This window comes from Ips typographus, linkage group LG2 (assembly GCF_016097725.1).
Source record: "Ips typographus isolate SLU linkage group LG2, UJ_Ityp_2.0, whole genome shotgun sequence".
NCBI classification, from domain to species: Eukaryota; Metazoa; Arthropoda; class Insecta; order Coleoptera; family Curculionidae; genus Ips; species Ips typographus.
Genome location: NC_138423.1, coordinates 24,073,112 through 24,094,608, shown reverse-complemented (window position 1 = coordinate 24,094,608; position 21,497 = coordinate 24,073,112). Strand labels below are relative to the sequence as shown.

At 33.6% G+C, this 21,497-nt stretch overlaps 2 protein-coding genes and 1 long non-coding RNA gene across 5 annotated transcripts; 1 reads left to right on the top strand and 2 right to left on the bottom strand.

Annotated features, from left to right (window-relative positions):
* Positions 1–1,955: 1,955 nt before the first annotated feature.
* Klp3A (kinesin-like protein 3A) lies at positions 1,956–10,471 on the top strand. The gene is given in 15 exon segments (XM_081972257.1): positions 1,956–2,369; positions 2,510–2,779; positions 3,508–3,897; positions 3,955–4,164; positions 6,048–6,618; positions 6,620–6,989; positions 7,168–7,534; positions 7,601–7,752; positions 8,065–8,206; positions 8,265–8,398; positions 8,538–8,639; positions 8,730–8,859; positions 8,913–9,076; positions 9,161–9,225; positions 9,410–10,471. Coding segments are annotated over 15 exon segments (3,372 nt in total). The 5' UTR covers positions 1,956–2,137; the 3' UTR covers positions 9,483–10,471.
* On the bottom strand, positions 7,481–8,054 carry LOC145724201 (uncharacterized). The gene is made up of 2 exons (XR_014176951.1): positions 7,699–8,054; positions 7,481–7,668 (listed from the first exon to the last, which is right to left on the bottom strand). It is a non-coding gene; the product is annotated as an uncharacterized LOC145724201 (long non-coding RNA).
* A 537-nt stretch (positions 10,472–11,008) lies between the features above and the next one.
* Positions 11,009–21,386, bottom strand: LOC145724150 (protein regulator of cytokinesis 1-like). Of its 3 annotated transcripts, XM_081972269.1 has the most exons (11): positions 21,230–21,386; positions 21,073–21,170; positions 19,418–19,572; positions 19,179–19,368; positions 18,849–19,122; positions 18,524–18,793; positions 16,229–16,708; positions 13,484–13,691; positions 12,854–13,062; positions 12,655–12,700; positions 11,247–11,471 (listed from the first exon to the last, which is right to left on the bottom strand). In XM_081972269.1, exons 2-11 carry the CDS (start codon positions 21,156–21,158, stop codon positions 11,455–11,457), a joined length of 1,935 nt encoding a protein of 644 aa, XP_081828395.1. In that variant the 5' UTR covers positions 21,159–21,170; positions 21,230–21,386; the 3' UTR covers positions 11,247–11,454. The 3 variants fall into 3 exon arrangements, with proteins under 3 accessions (XP_081828394.1, XP_081828395.1, XP_081828396.1); XM_081972268.1 differs by lacking the exon at positions 12,655–12,700 and having other exon boundaries at positions 11,009–11,471; XM_081972270.1 differs by lacking the exons at positions 12,655–12,700; positions 12,854–13,062.
* Positions 21,387–21,497: the final 111 nt, after the last annotated feature.

Sequence of the window (21,497 nt, the reverse complement as noted above, 5' to 3'; positions counted from 1 at the left end):
ACAAAATGAACATTTATTAGACAAGTTTAAAAACAAGAACTTGTCTCTGGTTTAAGTTTAAGTAATTCTTTTTCGATTAGTAATCGATCTATTTCATTGTCATCAGAAGAAAATGAATACGCTCATTGATATTGGGCCACGTGACTTAACTTCAAATTTTTGATAGTCAAGTCATGTGACCCAGGTTTGGTCCAGCAAAGCTTTTAAACTGAAAATTGAAAATAACAGTTGACTTGACGTGTTAGGTAAATGTCATTTTTTATTTTAAGTTTCTTTGAAGATATTGCAACGCACAGATCACCTTTCAACGGTTTTATTTGTTGCAGAGGATTTTGCTATTTCTCCTCTTGAAAATTTGAAAGAAAACCATAACTGTCGAAAATAAGTTTTAATAATTTGTTAGTTTTCCTTTTGGATGTTTTTCATTTAATTGTTCGTTATTATTTTATTTAATTTTAATGGTTTGTAATCGTCTTTAAATTGGTGTACTACCTACCTTCATCAGAAAGTGGTTTTGGTAAAAAAAGCAAATAGGTAAGTTTTTTCTAGTAATTTTTTATTATCAACTTGAAACTTGGTGGATGTAGGTTCTAGACTTCTTTAGCTTTTCATACATAGTAATCATTGTTGTGTGTTTAGTTTAGACTAAGGGTAGGGACATAACGGGGACCCTCGCTTAGGACCATCGCTCCGACCAAAGCATGGTACTGTCGACCCTTGCTTTGAGCCTCGCTCAAGAGTGGTCATAACGAAGCTTCGACCTTCGCTAATTATTTGCGCCATTGCGCCTGTTAAACAGTAAGGAGGCTGAGATAAACATGGATTATCCTCTTTGTCAGATGAGGAAGACATTTTATGAAACCCAAGTGCTAAAATGTGGTACCTGTATAATCCATCACAATAAAGAACAGTACATCCATCTCAACATCTCAACAAAAAACGTTTCTTTATGTTATGGAGAATTTTATCATCTATATCAGGACTTAAGAAAAGATTTGGACCGTTTTTTTGAATATATGAGATTGAAGATGTCTGCTTTCGATTACCTTTTAAACAAACTAAATGAGCATGCCCCTTGGTCCAAGGTCTAAAAAATACTAAGCTCGGTTTGATGGTGCCAGGCTTTGGTTTCGTCCTATGCGCGGAGCGCTGCTTCGCGCTCCGTTATGACCATATACATTTAAAACTATGCGTTTATTATTTTTTGTGAACGATGCTAAAAACAAAATTTAGATCAAACAAGACACTAAAATAATAAATAATATGGCATTTAGTTCTATGCAGTGCTTCTGAACTCTCTTTGAAAGCTGACATGTTTGTCACCTAAGTTATTAAATGAAATTTATATAATATGCCATAAGGGAGAAACATTTGTGAAACAGTTAATAAACATACAGAATAGAAATAAATAGCTTGTCCAAAATAGAAATAAACATTTTAAATATCACTATTCACTAATAAGTAAAAATAGAAAATTATTAATTAGTCCTGTACCACTTTGAGGGATATGTGATTGTTCTGCAAAGAAAATGACAAGAGAGTCTCTAATATGATACCATTTGTGTTTAATGCCCTGAGGAAGCCAAAAAACTGGTGAAACTCAGCAAGTTTAGTACTCAGTTCTAAACCTAGATCCAATTCACATTAAAAAACACCAATTCTTGACCTACACTGGATCTAAGCTGTTTATGATTTTGGTTTGTAGGGAATATTACTTAAGTAGTAGGAGAAAGTATTTTTCACTCACATAGATAATTACATATCAGAAAGGGAAGATGAAGAGGTAGCTACAATATCAAACATTAAAGAAGTCTGTATTTTAGTTATTTTTTGTTTTAAATTTTGGTAATAATGGTAGATTGGGATAACTTATGGATTTCAATGACTGACAATATTGTTTTTAGACATTTGCAGAATTTAAAAGGAGAGCAGTGGCAGTGCACTAAGAAGACTGTTGATTAGTTTTTATTATTTTTATTATAGATTACTTTTGCATGATTTTTAAGAAAAAAAGTTTGTTGATTGAAAAGTTGAAAATTTCCTCACATTTACTAACTATCAGAATAACAATATTAATATGATCTGTGTTTCAGATTGTTGGGTTGAAAATACTGGAATTTAACATTTAGAAGACAATATGACTGATCCTTGTGCAGTAAAAGTGGCGGTCCGAGTTAGGCCTCTAATATCCCATGAGGTTGAAAGAGGTTGCAAGGGAATTGTGGAAGTAATCTCACAAAATGATCAAGTAGTGCTCAAGACCTTAGATAATAAAGGCTTTACATTTAATTATGTCTTGGGCGCTGACACACCACAGGATGAGTTGTACAACAGATGTGTGGCTCCCCTGCTAAAAAACTTATTTGAAGGTATAATCAGATTAAAATTAGTTGAATTGAAGATGAAAAACACCGCGACATGATTCTCAATATGAAGTTTTATCAGCAACAGTTCATCATCAGTTTGCCATCCATCCAATACAACTGTTCATTTTGTGATTGTTTTTTAGGACTAAATGTTACTATTTTTGCCTATGGGCAAACTGGGTCAGGCAAAACCCATACAATGGGTACCTCATATGATGGTGGTGACAGTAACTATATGGGGGTGATACCTAGGGCAATCAATGAAATTTTTAAACAAGTGAATGACAACTTCTCTGTAGATTTTACAATTACGGTGTCGTTTACCGAATTGTACAGGGAAGTTTTGTATGATTTGTTAGCAAATAAACCGAGGGATCAATGCACATTGGAAATCCGCGAAGACACGTCAAAAGGTAGTTAATTGCATTGAAAACCTGGAAAACTTTGTGAATCATCTCAATACAGATTTTTTTACTTTGACAGAAGAAAATACTTGTTCAAGTATCGAAGTTTTTCTTAACCCTTATAACTGGTATACTAGTTGCAAGAAACTGTAAATTTTCAAAGATATTTTGAAAATTAGAACTTTTTATGTTTCCTGCCACTATTCAGTCATAATCATTAAACTGATTGATTTTAATTTAATCTCAGTGAACTAAAACAAAACAAACGTTCTTCTGAGAAGTTTACAAGAGTTCAAAAACAAATAAAACAATTTCTGAACACTCCTAACTGAAATATCAATTATAGTTTTATAAATTATGAAAAAAAACAACAAAGCCATATGTAACAACATAAGATCGTTATCAGTCTCATCAAAGTCACTTAGACACTCTTGAAGGTCTTCTATGTCACTGAGATTATCATCAATTTATTCCAGCTCACTTTGGGCTAGAAGAAATTGTTTATGGCCTCACTGATAGTGAGGAAACAAATGGGAAAATACCAATGTGACTGCTACACTGGGGTGAAACTTTTAAGGGTTAAATTTGGTTAGTCAGTAAATTAAAAATGGTTTTCCACTTAATAACATTACAATTTTAAAGATTATAAAAAAAACTAACATGTTGATCACAAAGTTTTTCAATTTAGCAACTACATGGGGCATTACTGATTTCCAGATTATTACCTTTTTTTCTAGGGATTGTAATTCCCAATTTAACAGAAGTAGCAGTTGAAAGTGCTGAACATGTGTTAAGCATTCTTCGAAAAGGTTCCTTGGGCAGGGCAACAGCCTCTACTAATATGAATAAACAGAGTTCTCGAAGCCATTCAATATTCACAGTAAATCTAGCTATGCAACATCGAAATAACTCAAATGAAAACAAAATGGCAAAACTGCATTTAGTAGATCTTGCCGGCTCAGAGCGTCCGAAAAAAACCGGGGCTCAAGGAACAACTTTCAAGGAGGGCGTTGATATCAATAAAGGCCTGTTTACACTCGGGAACGTCATCAGCGCTTTGGGTGACGAAAAAACCCAGAATGGATTTATCTGTTATAGAGATAGTAATTTGACCAGGCTTTTAAAAGGTTTTCTCCTTCGACCATACTAAAATCAATCTCTTATACAGATTTAAACTGTTACAGATTCTTTAGGCGGTAATAGTGTGACCTTAATGATTGCCTGTATAAGTCCTGCAGATTACAACTTGGAGGAGACTGTATCGACCCTTCGATATGCGGACAGGGCGAGAAAAATCAAGAACAAACCAATTGTCAATCAGGATCCCAAAGTAGCTGAAATCAACACTTTAAAGAAACAAATCAAACAGTTGCAACTGCAAATTGTTGGACAAGGTATGTTTATAGGGTTATATAGTCAAGAAAACTATTAAAAAGTGTGGTCCATTTTTACATAGTGCAGTTGTACAGGGTGTTTGAATAAGGCTCTCGGCTTTTTTGACTAAAGGGCTAATCGTAGAGCTTTAGAAAAATAAATTGTTATAAAAAGTGTTAAGACAATCACTTTCGGAACTGGGTGGTTCCAAGGATTTCCTTTCTTGAACCTTTGGATGACTTGATTTGTCTAATAGCAATATTATGTCATCGAAACTCTCTCAAGAGTGATTATCTTGATTAATATTCATTCTTTCAAATAAAAACTACAAAAAAAATAGATCCCAGAGATGCCAAGTTATTTTATAAATGGAAAAATAACTAAACCTAAAACAAAACTGACTTAACTACCTTACTACAGTAACTCTTCTATTCAGACACTAACATGGGAATTGTTTGGCGCTCAATGTTTACATACATGACACTACATGACTACCACTACTACTAAATGAATAGATACTGTCTATATTAGCCTAATTACTTACTGTCTCTGACACCATTAGCCTAATTACTGTGTGTTGCACTCCTACTTCAGGTTTTCTGGAATTCGCTCACAACATAATCGGGGTATCAGTATCGTTATTAACAGCAGCAATCAGCTCAGTCTCTAGCTTTTCAAAGATGAAATCTGTTAGACAGCTTTGCAGTGTTCCCAGCTAGTTTGCTTAAGCAGCAACAAATGCTTCCAATTGGTACCTGACTGGAACTGCCCAATGCAGATTACACCCTCTTTAGCTTTAGTTCTCGAACATCAAACGACGGGGCGAAAATTATCGTACTTCCGGTCAGCCCTTTATGCAAGGTGTATTAACTGTTTGGAGCTTTCTACAAGCTATTCTTCCATAAGTCCGCAGCTTTAGCTTCGCAAGAAAATTCGATATATATGTCTGAAAATTCTATAAAATTCTTATCAAAAAATTGACATCTCTACCTCTACCTGAATATCCCTGGCATCCCTTATAAATTTTAATTTGCGCAAAAAGAGAAAACAAATAAATCAATCTTAAAAAGAATAGATATTTTTAAGACAAAAGGAGTTCAAAGAATCGTTAGAATATATTTTCAGTTTCAGAAAATGTCCACAAGAGAAAGTACTAACAAGTTTAATTTTAAAAAAGTGGTATTTCTCCAATATTACAAATATGGGAAATACCTACAAGAGAAAGCTACGTGTACTAATAACAACTTAGATTTAGTTTTTTTCTGTAATTTTTGAAATACACTATGGGGGTAACTCAAAATTTGCTTAAAAGAAACTATGATAACTTTGAAACACTTTGTTGTAGAGCATTGAGTTTGGCATCATTGAAAAGAGCACTTTAAACAATTGTTTCCATTCTTAGACAGGTAGCGCTTTTTACAAAGCATTGTTTAATGTCAAAATAAAAAGAACTAAATACTATCTATCTTTACTTTATTTCAAGTTACGAAAAAAGTGTCATTGCATTTGAAATTTTGGAAATATACCACTTTTTTGAATTAAACTTTTAGAATTAGACATTTTCTGAAACTGAAAATATGTTGTACATTAAATGTTTCTACCTTAAAAGATTAAACCTTCATGAATTATTTTGTAATGTTTTCCCCCAAAAAATGATTATGAAATCGTAACCCCAATTTTTGTCTCCTTGTATAGAATGGCAGTCTGATAATGTGCCATTCTTAGTAGCCCCTGAAGATGAATTGCTACTGAGTTCCAAACATCTAGGGCAATTTGTGTTTTCAAGGTTTTCTAAAAACCAAATAAATCCGTTGTGGATAGGACTGTTTCTGTTACAACAAATTATATCGTTTTGATGTTCTGAAATGTATATTTAAGTTACAACTTTTTTTTTTTTATTTAGGTGGCCCTATCGTATCAGCGTGTGAAATTGAAAAGTTCCAAAAAGAAAACGACGTGCTGAACTTCAAAATCCGCGAACTGAAAGTTCAACTATCAGCCACCCTACTGGAAAAAACAAGTTTACAAGAAAAGTTACAGATACTCGAGAATGCCAATACTGCACTAAGTAATAAACTAACCGAACTAAGATCCCAGTGCGATAACACTTTCCACCAAATCAGCCTGAGCGTGGAAAATAACGACCTGCAAAGTGTCAAAGCAAACTTAGATAAACTACAAGAGATCCAAACGTGTTTCAACGGTCTGAGAGAAGAACAAGTCAAAGTGGCCAGTCAAATGCAAAACCACGAAGAAACCTTCGGCGCTTTGATTAGTACGGCCAGAAATTCCACGGGTTCATCGAGCGAGGCGGAAAACAGGGCTGCATGCCACACAGATAGGCAAATGAAGCTGAATTCTGAATATCATCAGGTCACCAAACAGCTGGCTGTTAAAGAACAATTAGCCGCTCAATTAGCTGCCAATACTCAGCGAATGATTGACTCGCAAATCGCCCTTGAAACGAAAAAAAACCATCGAAGCATTGGAAAAAGAAAAAGATGAACTCATGCAACAACTGCGTACGATGAAATCGCAAGAAAACTCAACCAAATTGGCCGAGCAACGGAGAAAACGCGTGCAAGAATTGGAAGACCAGTTGAAGGATTGGAAGAAAAAAGCGTTGGATCAGTCGAAATTGTTGAAACTCCGAGAGAAGGACGAGTTAAAGATGAAACAGTTGTATTCGGAGATTAGCAACATGAAATCGATTAAAGTTAGATTAGTAAAACAGATGCGGGAGGAAAGCGAAAAGTACAGGGCGTGGAAACAAGTGCACGATCGGGAATTGGCCAAGGTGAAACAACAGGATCGGAAAAAAGAGACTGAAATTGCTAAAATGAAGGTAATGTTTTGTAGCCGTTTAACTTCAAAAGTGTGAAAAAAATAAATTAAAGTAACTAATCGTTAATTATTGTAACATGCAGTAAAACTGTCTACAAAAGGTGTTACACTGGAATTCTTGGTTGTTTTCTTTGTTGTTAGACAACTTGGTTGCCTTGTTCTAAAATCAATTTTTCCAGCTGACATACGAAAAACAGAAGAACGTGCTGAAACGAAAGTTTGAAGAAGCCGCCGCACTCAACAAACGTCTTCAGGCCAATATGATGAAACGAAAACAGGCGCAGGAAACCCGTTTCGTTGGCAAAGCCGAAAAAGTCGCCGCTTGGCTAAAAGAGGAGATGGAAGTGTTCGTCAATTTAATGGAGGCCGAGTCGACTTTGACTGATCTGCTCGAAGATCGAGCCACTTTGCAACACCAACTGGACGAGCTGAAGGCAAATCCTGAAACGGCTGAGTGTCCTGAAATTAAAAGTTTAGAGGAAGACATAGAACTACGATCCGTACAGATTCAGGATCTACAGCAGAAAGTGTTGGATTCAGATGAAGGTTAGTAAATTTGACTCAATAAACTTCAATTATGACCACTCTACAAGAATTTTATATTACATTTAGAAAATAAGTCAAAAACAAGGTTTGACACTGTTCAAACAATGGTAGAAGCCAAGTTTGCCCTTCGTGGTCTATTTGAACAAGCCGCTCAGTATCATCGCAATTATGTGCAGGCGCAAAAAGCGTTAACTGAAGTCCAGGAAAGTAACAAAGAGGTAAGTAACGGTTTAATGTAACACTATTTCAGTAAAAGATTGTGTTAATTTATATTTATGTGGTTAAGCATCACATTTTACTTACAATAGCTGTGTTGTCGTCGTAAGGCTCTAGTTCTTGTTGCTATTTAGTGATCTCATCCTAATTTGCTTCGATTTCCCGTGTAATTGAATTTTCCTAGTTTATTTGTTGTTAAGCGTTTTATCATCATTTCAATGGACCTATTGTCTCTTCAGAATAAGTTAAGTTAATCCTCCACAGCCATTTTAGGCAAGTTGTTGATAAAAGATAACCAGTAATTGTCTATCTAGCTGCTGGATAAAGTGGAAAAACAAAATACGGAAATAGAGACAATACAAACTAAGCACGCAGATCAGTTGGAACGAGAACAAAACACGTATCAGGAAAAGGTCGGAATTCTGCTAAAACAAATTAGCAGTAATGAAACAGGATGTAAGTTATTGTATTAATTCACAATTGAATTTGCTTTACTTTGGTTTACATTCCACAGTGGAAAATGCGGACGATAAACTGCTCGACAGATGCAAAATTCAAAACGAGAAGATAGAGCATCAAGAAAAAGTTATTGAAGAACAAAACGCGAAAATTGCAGACCTTGAAAAGAAGCTGAAAGACATTTATGACGTAAGTACAAGAAACAGTCTTGTTTTGACTGTGAATTGGTTTCTATTACAAAGTTTGTTGAATTTCTTTTGCACTATATAAAGTTTTATAAAATTGATTATACAGACACAAAATGTTAATTTTATAAAAATCGGTTTAGGTGTCCCAGAAAGCCCAAACACCAATCGGGAAAAAATTGAGGAATCGCGACAGAACAACATTTGCTGTCAACACTTATGTTCATCAAAAACCTGCCGCAGATGTAAGTTTACGGTCAATTTTATTTTTATAACAATTCACATTAGCATACATTAGTCAAGCTAAACTTAAGCGCATTACTTTCTGTTTTAAGCTTGATGTGACTTTCGATACCCCGGACAACATCGAAACTGATCCGGACTGGAGAAATACGCCGCTGGTGAAGCAAATGGCAATGTTCAAAAACAGCTCTAAAGTTCTGATGGCCGCCCAAAACCTCAGAGGTAATTAAATCCGGTGATAAGTGAAATAATAATAATTATAATGTGTTTTGTAGAACCAAATGGGACCAAGCGATCTTTCGAAGGTGGATGTGCTTGCAAAAAATGCAATACTCAACGTTGTAAATGTAAAAAGTTGGGCAACCCTTGCACTAATTCGTGTAAATGTTCAAGTGAATGCTGTAACAAGGAAACTTCTAATGACACCTCATCAGAACTGGTAAGTAAATTGTAAAAATATAACTAAATTGTTAAGTTTTCTGTTTTTAACATTACAATAATTAATATTTCCATTTTATTACAGAAATTTACGTCGGCTACTAGCTCTGTGGACTCAATAGATGAATCTAATGAGTCCAAAAGATCGAAGTAAGTATTTTCTTCATTCCATTCTAATAACGCTGCGTAATTCTGAAAATACTTGAAATTTTAGAGAAAACTCCTGTTTGTCCCTAACCCGTAGAATTCTCCGTGCTAAGAAGTCCTTTTCCTCCAGCTTTCAGTAAAACTTTACCAAACCTGAAAAGTTAATTGATTGCAAAATTTTTTTTAGATTGGAAACCAATAAACCGCCGACTCAAAAAACGCTGCCTCCCGCTAAAAAATTAGATTTTTTGGAATATTAATAATTATAGTTTGTAAATATTTGGATTTTGCACACACCCAACTGTGATAAAATGTATTTGTTGTTTACTGACTGATGAAGTGACATATTTAATGTTGTAAGTGTTATTATTAAATGAAGGGTGCACGGGAAAAACAAACTAAGTCAATTTTTGGCCAAATTAAGAAAACAGCTTCACCCGATAGACAACAGCGATGCTATACAGGGTCCAAACTTAGTCAGAAGAAAAACGAGCTATGTCGTCTAATAGAACATATTTTAGGAAAGGCGTACACGGGAATGACCTACTTACCTTTCATTCTTTTTAGTAACTAATTAGTTTAATAATTTTTTATCAACAAAAAAAAACAAGGTTTTAACTAATTATTTTTTGATATACATTTTAATTTATGAATTACCTTGTTTGCTACTTAAGTTTGACGAATTTAATATTTATAATATAAATCTGGTGAAAAACAGGCTAAGTCAAGACCTATTTTTGTATCTTCTTCAACAACAACCTTGGAATTATTATATTAAATAAAAAAGCATGCTGCTTTATATATAAAAAAATATTTATGTTTCTAATGCCTATAGGTGACCAGTTAACAATGATTTTAGAGATAAAACTGCTGTACTCAAAAACTTCAAAATTTGACTTAGCTTGTTTTTCCCGTGCACCCTTCAAATGTAAAGCTCATTGGTGCAAAAAACCCACTAGCTTTTTTGAAAATTTAGTAGTTTGATGCTTTTTCTTTAATTTAGTTGTTCATAAAATTGCAAAAGTCAGTGCTCATAAGGCCCTAATATTTTTAAGTACATCATACAATTTATTTTTATTACCATAGTTATGATATTATTGCAATTATTTTACAAGACTGACACAACGCAACACAAATCTTTGAACTAATTAAAGTATTTTCTTAGGATGATACTATTTGTTATTCGGTACGTAATACCGCTTTTTTGGTTTATGACACTCATTGTGGTTGAGGTTTAGATTATACTGTATGTAATTGAATAAATTTTTTTAAATATATTTAATAACAGACAGACTTATACAACTACAGAACAAATGGAAGAATAATCCAAACAACTGGACAATAATAAACCCACTGTGCATAACAAGACCAACCAGACAATCCCGTTACCTCTTTCCCACTGCCACCCTACTAGAGCACTTTAACTAAGACTACTTTTTTTTTTGTAAATAAATTGTAAATAATTAGAATAAGTTAACATGTATGATAAAACTATAAAAAAAATCCCACTGTAAACATAGGCAGAAAGACCAAGTGGTCGATAGCCTTTTTTCTGTTGAAAATAAAGATTATTTATATATATATATATATATTTTTTTTTAAGAAATGAAACATCGTTTTTTTTAATCTTTAAAGATAAAAAGTTTGCGACATTTCAAAAAATAACAGTGTTATACAAAATGCATTTGAGTTGTCGGCTTCTGTACTTTATAGAATATTAATGGTTTAATAATACCACCAGTTAAAAACGTAATCTTGATCAAGCATAAATTACAAAATAAAACTCTTTATTGCACAACGTTTATTAATCATCGGGCACAAGGAATTTGCATAAATATAAACAAGGATACCACTTAAAAGAGTTATTGGGCAGTATCAGCCAGCGCAAAAACCCTTAAAATACTTTCAACCAATAAAATAATAATAATAAAAGTTAATACTTAAAACCAGGGCGTATAAAATACCTTTCTGGTTGCTAGTAAAATTATATTAAACATTAAGGTCAATAAACTAAAATTACAAAGAAACAGGTAAAACTAACGACAAAAATACAGTTAAAACAGCAGTTTGGTAGTACTTCGGCAAACGGCCAATTTGGTCGTATCACCCGCTCTGGGAGTCCCGTTGGGCGTTCTTAACTGTCTGGGAGTCCGGACGGGGGTTTTCGGTAGCGGAGTTTTTCTTGGAGTGGTTTTCAGCGTGCGCACGAACGTGCTGTTAGGGCATTCCTCCTTATTCGATAGCTCGTTCTGCAAAATGCAACTTACAATAAGATTTTTGACATTTGATCGTACTATGAATAACACAACTAATATTTTTTCCTTTTTTAAAATGATGTAGCACAATCTAAAGATGTTATACAGTGTGTCCCAAATTGGTTCTACATGAGTCGGTTAAATGGGGAAAGTTTTAGAGAATTTTGTTTGAAACTTATTTCCGGTCTCCAAATTAAATTATCTTTCTCCGTTTTCCGGAAAATTGGGAAAACGTTAGAGGCTGCATTTAAAACACTCTTTAACAAAGCCAATCATCATTGGTTTCCAAGATATGGAGGACGTCATCTTGAAGGCGGCCATAAGAATTTACAAAGTTATCATCCATATCTCAGAAACCAACGACGATAGATTTTTTCTAATTACTTTATCGAGTTCTACGTAAAAAAGTGCCTTAGTAATGTCTAGTTTCAAAACTTTCTTTGGCTTTATCAAAGAGTGTTTAAAATCTGACGTTTTCCCAATTTTCCGGAAAACGGAGAAAGATAATTTAATTTGGAAACCGGAAATAAGTTTTACATAAAATTCTCTAAAACTTTCCCTATTTAACCGACACTGTAGCTCTTACCGTTTTCGAGATCCCAATTCATGTAAAACCAATTTGGGACACACTGTATTTCTGATACTGTGGATGGTCATTATTCAGTTTGACTTGTTAGTTCTTTGTTGTTGCTTCAGCAGAAACTGTGTTAGTTCTTCAAGTGCAAAGAGCTTTAAATATTCAGTACAATTCAAAAACACACCAATCAACTCATTTGCACGAACAATAAACAACTTTATGAGTAAACTTGCTTGTGACCAAATGTCAAATTACGTCACTACACTACATTAAATGACAGAGTGTGACAAACTGCTCAAAAAAGCCTGTTAGTTGCAATAGTTTAGATTTTGACATGTAGTTTTTCATTTCATTGCTTCATAGGAGAAATAAATCCCGATGTCGCAATTCTGTAGTTCACGATGTTTAAAAGGGGAGAATTTAAGTTGTTCAATGGTTAGGTGATAACAAGCCTTTTACACTAATTGAAGCATTAATAAATTCGATTAAAAAATGTACCACAGAATTAATATATTTTTAGACATGCCAGCAAGAGTTAGACAAAGTAAAACCCACAAAAATAATTACACACATACAAAGGTAAGGAAAATGCTTACTAACCCTCGACGATTGGCGAACAAAAAGAGCTAATTGCCACCGGACTTTTCTGGAAACAATTAACACATTTAATGCCACCATACCATTTTTTACAAACTAGACAAACTTTCAGTTAAACAAACTACGGTAAAGTTAGCATTGATGTAGTCAGTCAAGTAAGGACGCAACATAACGAAATGTTATCAAAAAGAAAATCACTCACCTCAAACAGGGAATAGGTGGTCTCGCGGTCATTATCCTCGGCATCTAATTGTTTCTTAGATTTATTTCCGGCAGATACCATACGCCCTGAATGCCGGCGTTTACTTTTCTCAATCGATTTGAGCGAACGCCGTTTAGGGCCCACGAGCATTGTCGCCTTGGTAATTGTGATTTTCGGGATCACTCGTGGTGTTACTCGTTTTGTTAGACCTATAATCCAGAACTATCTTTCATAACCTTGCCCGAAAGAGAAAAAAGGAATAATTTATTTTGATTTGAAACATTGGAAAAATTGAAGTTTGCGTATTAAAACTTGAAATAACAGAATAACAGAAAAATAAGCACTACATAAGATTTAAAACATCATGCATAGGCTAAAAATTAGTGATTTTCTCTTAAGTTCACAATTTACCAGTAGATTGGGTTCTCGCCCTCTTAAAACAACGTGACATACAGATCATTTACATACTCTATCTGATGAAACTAATTTCCTTCAAATATTTCAAGCTCAATTGAGCGAGCGAAGTGTTTTTGACGTGACGATGTCGTAATTTGACAAAACCATAAATTGAGCAACTGTCAAATTAAGTCATTGCATAGCAAAATAAATTATGATCCTGTCTGAACTTACCTGGTGTCACCCGTTTTGGCGTTTCACCTCGATGCCTTTTAGAATTTTCCGTCAGTGGCGTACCCAAAATTTTTCGCTTGACAGTACCCGAGCACGACGGCGTTACTTTGCTAGTTGACGCGAACAATCCCACGGGAGTTTTCGGCATTGGAGTTTTGTCGTCGTTGCCGCGTTGCTGTTTACGCGCACTCAGTTTTTCTTTACGTTTCTGTAAAATTTCAGTCAATACAGTTTAAATACCAAAAAGTCTGGATTATTGGAAATATTTCAAAAACTACTGGTTTTATTTTTCCCAAAGTTGGCATATTCTTATGCAGGGTGGTCCAGTTTTAAGTGTCAATAATTCACCATTTGACAGCTAATCAAAAAATAAGTTGACTTGCATTATGTCATTTTTCTGAAAAACGTTTCCTAAGGAAGATACAGTCCTCCAAATTTCAATTTAAAAAATCGTTTTATAGTTTAAAACTGAACATCCAAGACTTGTGAAAGTCCAAATTTGTACTGAATAGTCTAAAAACTTTTTTACTACTAGGAATGGTCTTATGATTCGCTTTCTCAGACTGCCATCCTGGTTGAGTGTCTGAAACTGGCATTCAAGAACTAAAAAAAGTCCGGAAATCAAGACAAAGATTGTATTGTGCATGAAACTCATTTTTTCCTACTAAAAATAGTATAAAAGTTGACTTTTAATGCTAGAACGGACCTTACTAGGACTAAAGAGAGTTCAAAAGTATATTTTCAAGACTTTAATTGGTGTACAACTAAATTTTCTGGACTGGACAACAAGTCTAGAAGTAAATTAAATTTTCGGACTATTTTATTTCTAAAAATTAGTTCTCAAGACTATTATTGTAGCATTTGGTACCAAATTTTTTTACTTTTATTACTGAAGAAACTTGACTTTTGGAAATAGTCTTAAACTCAATTTTTCAGTCTAAAAAAGCATTAAAAACAGTCTGAATTTCTTAGAGGTGCTACAATTTATTGCACCTATGAGTGTAGAAGTGAATTTAATAGTGAAGAAGCTTGAAATAACATTTTCAAGACTATGGTCAGTGGACACAGTGGCTTTTAGGCCTGATAAGTCAAAAACTTTGTAAAGATAGTCTTGAAACTCGATTTGAGGCACTGAAAACAGCCTTAAAACACTAAAAACAGTCTAGTTTATTAAGAAATACCCGAATTTTTAGCACTGAGGTGTCTAGAAGTCGATTTAATAGTGACAAAGCTTGGAATGCTATTTTAAGTCTATGAAGAATGTAAAAATTGTTTTTTAAGTTTGCTATGTCAATAACTTGGTGAAGATAGTCTTGAAACTCGATTTTCCAAGCTGAAAGCAGTTTTGAAGCACTAAAAATAGTCCAGAATTCGAAGAAAATGAAAAGCAAAGTAAAAAGCACGAAAAATTCGTTTTCAAGACAATTTTCACGAATCTAATGTCAATGTCCTGCATCTAAGACTATTTTCAAGACTAAAATATTGAAATTTGTCTTAAAATTATGTATATAACTTACTTCAAATGCAAATTTTAAGCTTCTGATGTCACTTTTCATTAGTTCAGTCACATTTTGGGGTTCAAGTCAATTTTTAAGGTTTAAATGTATGAATTTGTTGTAACAAATTCTTGAAAAAGTAGTTTTTATGTCTACAAGTCAATTTTCAGTATTAAAGTCTCTCGATTTGCATGAAAACTGGTTACAAACACAATTTTTAAGCTTCTGAAATTTTTATCTTTTCTAAGTCAATTTTCAAAACTAAAGTCTTTCAGTTTGTCTGGAAACTATGAAAACTGGCTACAATAATATTTTTTAAACTTCTTAACTGAATTTTCCGTTTCCAAGACAATTTTTAAGTTGGGTTGGGTTAGTTTTGGGTCTTTGACCGTAATAACGTGTAATAAAGTGCTTGTTCCAAATTTGATCAATATTGCTCCAACGGTCAGTTATGACAAAAAAAAAACGATTTTTTAAACAGAAATTTGAAGAACTGTATTTTCTTTAGGAAGCACTTTTCAGGAAAATGACATAATGAATGTCAACTTATTTTTTAATTGGCTATGAATTATTGACATTTAAAACTGGACCACCCTGTAGAATAAAAGAGCGCGTAACGTGAAGGTAAAACGAGGTTTGCAAATATACAGGATCAGTCACAAAGTATACCAACTTTCTTAATTCAAACCTAACACTATGTATATTACTTCAGATTTTAAGAGTACCTACTCATAAAGACCAATTCAAGAATATACGATTTTATAACTTCATTTGAGGAAATGATATGAAAAAAATTCCATTAAGTAAGTTCCCATGTACCTATTTAATTAAAACTTGTTTTTGAAAGGTTACCCACCTAAAACAATAGTGTTATAGGTTAAATAAAATGTTAAATTGTTATCAATTTTTTCTCTGTCCTAAAGTTAATCAAATTTTCGTACTAAAATGGTGTTTTTGACTCTGAAAAAAGGTTGTAAAAGTGGTTGGTCTTTATGAGTACTTAAAATCTGACGTAAGTAATATACAGACGGTTAGGTTTGAAAGAAGAAAATGGATCTGCTTTGTGACTGACTCGTTTCACCCACACGTCATGCACAAAAATAAAATCAGAACTTTTCGAGATATTTGCAATACTCCAGACCTTTCGGACACCTTGTATAGAAAAAATTAAACTTATATTCTATGTATAATAAACCTAATCTGAAAACACAAATCATTAAACATAAAACTGCGTGGTAATTTTACTTACAATTTCGCGGTCTTCGTGCAATTCTTCCAAATATTGTTTTACAGTTCGCCCGGAGTAAACACCCGGCAACAAGTTCGAACAAAATCTGAAAGGTCCACTATCTCTTTGTTCCAAATATAACTGAGCCAATTCCGTGATTTGTTCCTCGGTCTTTGGGATCAACTTTTGCAGCTTATTGCGCTCTTTTTCTTCTTGTAGTAATTTACCGCCCCGATTTTGGTAGCGATTGCTACTAGCAGCGCTGTTGTCCAATGACTGGACTTTCCGCCACAATTCTTCATGTCTTTTTATTGCGGTTAACAGATCTTGATTGTGGCGGTAAAAGCTCTCCCACTTTTCAATTTCTAGTTCGTGCAAGTCGAGCAGATCTTCAGTGTAGCAATCGTCTTCAAAGTATTTGAACGACTGTTTGGCCTGTTCAGTACAATAGCACTGTTTCCAAAGTTCCGATAATTTTGTACGAAGTTTGGTCACAAAAGTCTGAAACAAAGAAATGATGAATATTCAAGGATGTCCCCTATGAATAATTAAATATCAGATCATCATTCTAAAACTGAAGGTTTTGATCAATACAATGGAAGATTAAAGAGAAGTTTCAGAAATTATATAATTTTACAATACTTTGAGCTCACAAAATGTCATAATATACATAAAATGTAAAATAGCTGCTTTAGTAGGTAAATTTTGTTATATCAATGTACTAAACTCATGTAAACTACACTACTCTTTGTAATTTACATGAACGATCTGAATTCTATAGCAAAAGAAAATGAAAAAATCGTCAACTTTGCAGATGACACAAATTTACTTGTAGGTCAAGAGGAAATCAGCACTTTAATTCAGTCTGGAAAAGATCTGTTTATTAGGACCTCTGAGTGGTTTAAAAAAAATAAATTAGCTTTAAATATGGAAAAAACAAGTGTGATTATTTTTTCAACAAAACAAGGTACATTTGAGAAACCTAATGAAATACACCTTCTCACTGACAGGAGCCAATTACTAGCCAAGAACACAAAATTTTTGGGAGTGCAGATTGATGAATTTCTAGATTGGTCTGATCACATAAATGTTCTGCTAGGCAGGTTAAACTCAATTTGCTATGGAATTCGAATTGTCTCCGGGTATCTGCACTTGGCGGCCCTTAAAATATTGTACTTTGCCAACTTTGAATCGATTATGAAGTATGCAATTATGTTTTGGGGTAGAAATACTTCAATACAGAATGTATTTGTAATTCAAAAAAGGGCAATTAGATTAATGTTCAAAATGAAATACAAAGATTCATGTAGATCCATCCTTAAAAAAAATAAAATAATGACCGTTTATGCAATTTATATGAGTGTCTCATCTTTCTTAAAAAGAACCAAAACCTGTTTAACATCAAAGTCAATCATACATACAACACAAGACAAAAAGATGTAAACTGTCCAAAACATAGATTAACACTCACTGAGAAGAATGCAAAATATATGTGTATTCGCCTATTTAACAACCTACCAGACAGGCTGAAAACATTGACGGGCAAAAGTTTCAAAAAAGAAGTAAAAAATTTACTAATTGAATTAGAACCCTACATTATAGAGGATTATTTTGTTAAATAAATATTGCTTATTCTCTGAAATCTGTATTTAGGGAAAAATTGCTGAAAATGTATATAAGTATCTTTAAGTACTACATAGTTCATAGTTTACCATGACGCTATTTCCTTTGTATTAGTTGATAATGTACATTGTACTCTATCCTAATCACAATTCGAAGACTGTTATTATTATTATTAAAGCATCATTCACATAAACTTTATGGCTATTGCAACGGTAAGGTATGTGTACTGCTAAAGGTTAGATACATTATAAACTACGGTACTGTTCATACTTGTATACTGTGGAATTAATAACTTAATAGTAGTGCAAAACCTATCTAGCTTTTAGCTTTTACTCTTAAGTTTTGCCACCTTAATACAAGCAACCAATAAGGAGAGCCATTTCAGACGTTTGACACATGCATATTTTTGTTGTTAATTAACTTTTCAAAATTCGAAAGAATGCTTTCTTGTATTTATTTATGAATGTCTGTTTAGTGTGTACCTAATTATCTTTTTTGAAACCAATAGTCGAAGTCTAGACGATTATTAGTATGACGTTTATGTCTTGTGTTTCTGAAATTCTAACCTGATTCCTATTTTCTAATTTTAATTTTGAGTTTATTGTGAATGATGTCATTTGTCTACTTCACACAAATGCACTGCATGTTATGTGAATATTACTTAACTACTGTGAACACTGAAGACCCTCTTACCTTGATATTAGTTTTCTTAATTTCTCGGCATCGATTAACTTCTTCGCGTAAGGCTTCTAAAGTTGACATAGAATTATTTGAGTAAGAAGTCCTTAACTCATCTTGCTCTTTCAAATCAATGTCCAATAAGTTCCACAACTCCTCAACCTGTGTCCTCAACTGGTTTATTTCCTCAATTGTTGACTCCCTGGTTTGCTTTATTTCCTTGGCAAACAGTTCGAGTTTTTCCATGTTTGCTGTGGTAACTTGAAACTGATCCGACTGGACGACCTGAAAATAATTATCTTACACTAAAGCTTGAACAGTTAAAGTACAAATTAAGTACCATTTTTTCGAAATTCGTACTGGGTTTATAGTTTATTTCGTTTACATATTTAAGAATCTCTTCTTTCAAAATGTAAAACTGCTCTTCCCGTTCAAATTTAAGCGCTTCCAATGTTTCCAAATGTTTATGGAACGCTTCCAGCTGTTCTGAGGCGGGCAACGGAGGATAACTCAATTGAAACATTGATATATCACCTAACTCTTTGCAGTATTTGTTTTGTTTTTGCTGTAACTTTTCCAGTTCAGTCTTACGGGCATTGATGATTACTTCGCACCTGTCGTTAATTAAATGTTGCAGTTTAATTTATTATTAAAGCACTTAGCAACTTACTCCTCAATCCTTTTTTGTAGATCAAATTGTTGGTCTAGAAAACATCGGCCGTTTTCTCCGATATTTTGGGGAAACGGTTTACCAACTTCCTTGCAAACTATGGACAATTTTTCCAACAAGTTATTAATTTTCTGACAGGTTTCGTTGCTAAACCTGCACATGTCGAAGACCATTATACCAAGAGTTTCATCTTAAATCGGAAAAGTTAACGGTGGCTAAAATCATAAGCAAATACTTACCGATTTGGTTTAAGAATGACTTTTTCCAGGATTTGACGCGGTCTTCTTCAGTACCCGCCACTGGTTTTACAATCGTACACCAATTGTAATAACCTTTACGTACATGTGCTTCGATCTCTTCTAAAAATACGGGTGCCCATGGCATATCGGCCATACTGAAAAAATTATGAGAATTTAAAATAGTTATTTATGTACCTTGCCTAATGACACTGGCCAAATCATGAGGTTTAAAAGACAGTTCAAATTGGGGCTTTAGATAAGGTGCAGTATACCTCGATCTTGATTGTAATTAAAACCATCCACCCTGATTAATTTGAGTACTGCCATGTTTGAATCTTTGGACTCATGTCATTCAGCTCAACACTATTCAGGTAATAAAACTCAATTTACATATTTATTTAGTTAACCTTTTAAATTACTGACCCTTAACAGCCATACAATAATATAAGCTCTACCTTTTAACACCTTTTTCACAAAAAGTTTGAGGATTAATTTATCTGTAATTAAAATGAATTATATACCTACCTGTTCTTCTAAACAGCTAAGTAAACAAATATTTAACAATTTGAAAATTAAAGAATGTCACCAGATGCAATCAATCTGTGGTAGAGCATTTACCTAAATTACAGCACAGTGTGTTAGCTACTGAGATGCTTCTAAAAAGTGCCAGAGGCTTCTACAAGTGTATTAAACTTTCCCAGAGTTGTTTTAGATTGTCATAGGTCTCTAAGACCATTTTGAATGTGTCAAAGACCTTTCAAATCTACTGGAAAGTGTCAGAGCCCTCTAAACCTTTCCATAACTATTTTAAATTGCCAGAGGCCTCTAAAACTATTTTGAAACTGTCAGAGATCTCTAAATGCTACTGAGAATTTTCTGAACAGTTCCATAACCTTCTCCAACTGTCTTAAACTTTACCAGAACTGTTTCAAGTTATCAGAGGCGTCTAGGACAGTGTTGAAAATTCCATGGACGTTTAAATGCTATTGGGAACCTTCTAAAAACTGCCAGAGCCTTCTATGTGTCTTAAACCTTCCCATAACTGTTTTAAATTGCCAGGAGCCTCTATAACTATAATTTTGAAAGTTCTATAGACCTCTAAATGCTATTGAAAACTTTTTAAAAAGCCTCTACAAATGTTTTCAACATTCCTAGAATTGTTTTAAATTGCCAAGGGCCTCTAGGATCATTTTGAATGTGCCAGATGCTATAAATTCTACTGAGAACCTTTTAAAAAGTGGCAAAGGCCTTAAGTGTCTTAAACCTTCCCGTAACTATTAAAAATGTCCAGGGGTCTGTACAAGTATTCTAAACCTTCTAAGCATTGTTTAATTGTTGGTTAATTATAAAATTTGGTTGGTCATATACTATAATACAATCTTGTAGCCCCTGCCTTAAGTTATAATCTAAAACTATAATAATTTTCAAAGTAAGCCAAGAAAATGCTGTAGTAAGAAATGTATTGTAAGAAAAAACGTAAAAACTTTGCCTCATCTTGAATAGGTTTGAGCAAACAATTCAGACAAAAAAACAGTGGTTAACAATTTCAGACATGCCTCAAGAATACAAATAATTCAACACATTGTTCCCAAGTATTAAAGCAAAAAAATTGTAAAGTTTTTTGTTATAACACTTCCAAATATTAACCGACTTACCAATCAGGCCCAAGGTCTTCCATACATTCCAAATTTGCTCTGGAATCATCTGCAGAGTCAATTATGCTGTCGTATTGAGTTTCCATTTCTAACTTTTACTGAAAATGAGGGCAAAGATGTGACTTTAAGAATGCTGCTAACAAAATAGAATACAAACCCGAATATTCACCACTTATCTGCCGAAAACTGTTAACTGCTTGTCTTGAGTATTCTGTTAACCAACTGAACAAGTTTTAAAATTTTGAACAGGTCAAATGTCTACCGTCAAGTGTCAATGTTTGTGAAAGGTGTCAAGCTTACTAACGGCCACAGGTGCTGCATTGCCAAATTAATCTTCAATTGGTTTTTTAATGATATTATTGATTTGGACGGCATTTTTAATGGCGCGAATTGTTTTAAATATTTTAATAAAAAAAAATATTTTT

Coding starts and splice junctions, on each gene's coding strand:
- LOC145724150 (XM_081972268.1), bottom strand. CDS start 21,158: ATGGAAACTCAATACGACAGCATAATTGACTCTGCAGATGATTCCAGA. Junction 19,369..19,417: donor GTCATTCTTAAACCAAATCG/GTAAGTATTTGC, acceptor TTCCGATTTAAG/ATGAAACTCTTGGTATAATG. Junction 16,709..18,523: donor TTAAGAAAACTAATATCAAG/GTAAGAGGGTCT, acceptor TCTTTGTTTCAG/ACTTTTGTGACCAAACTTCG.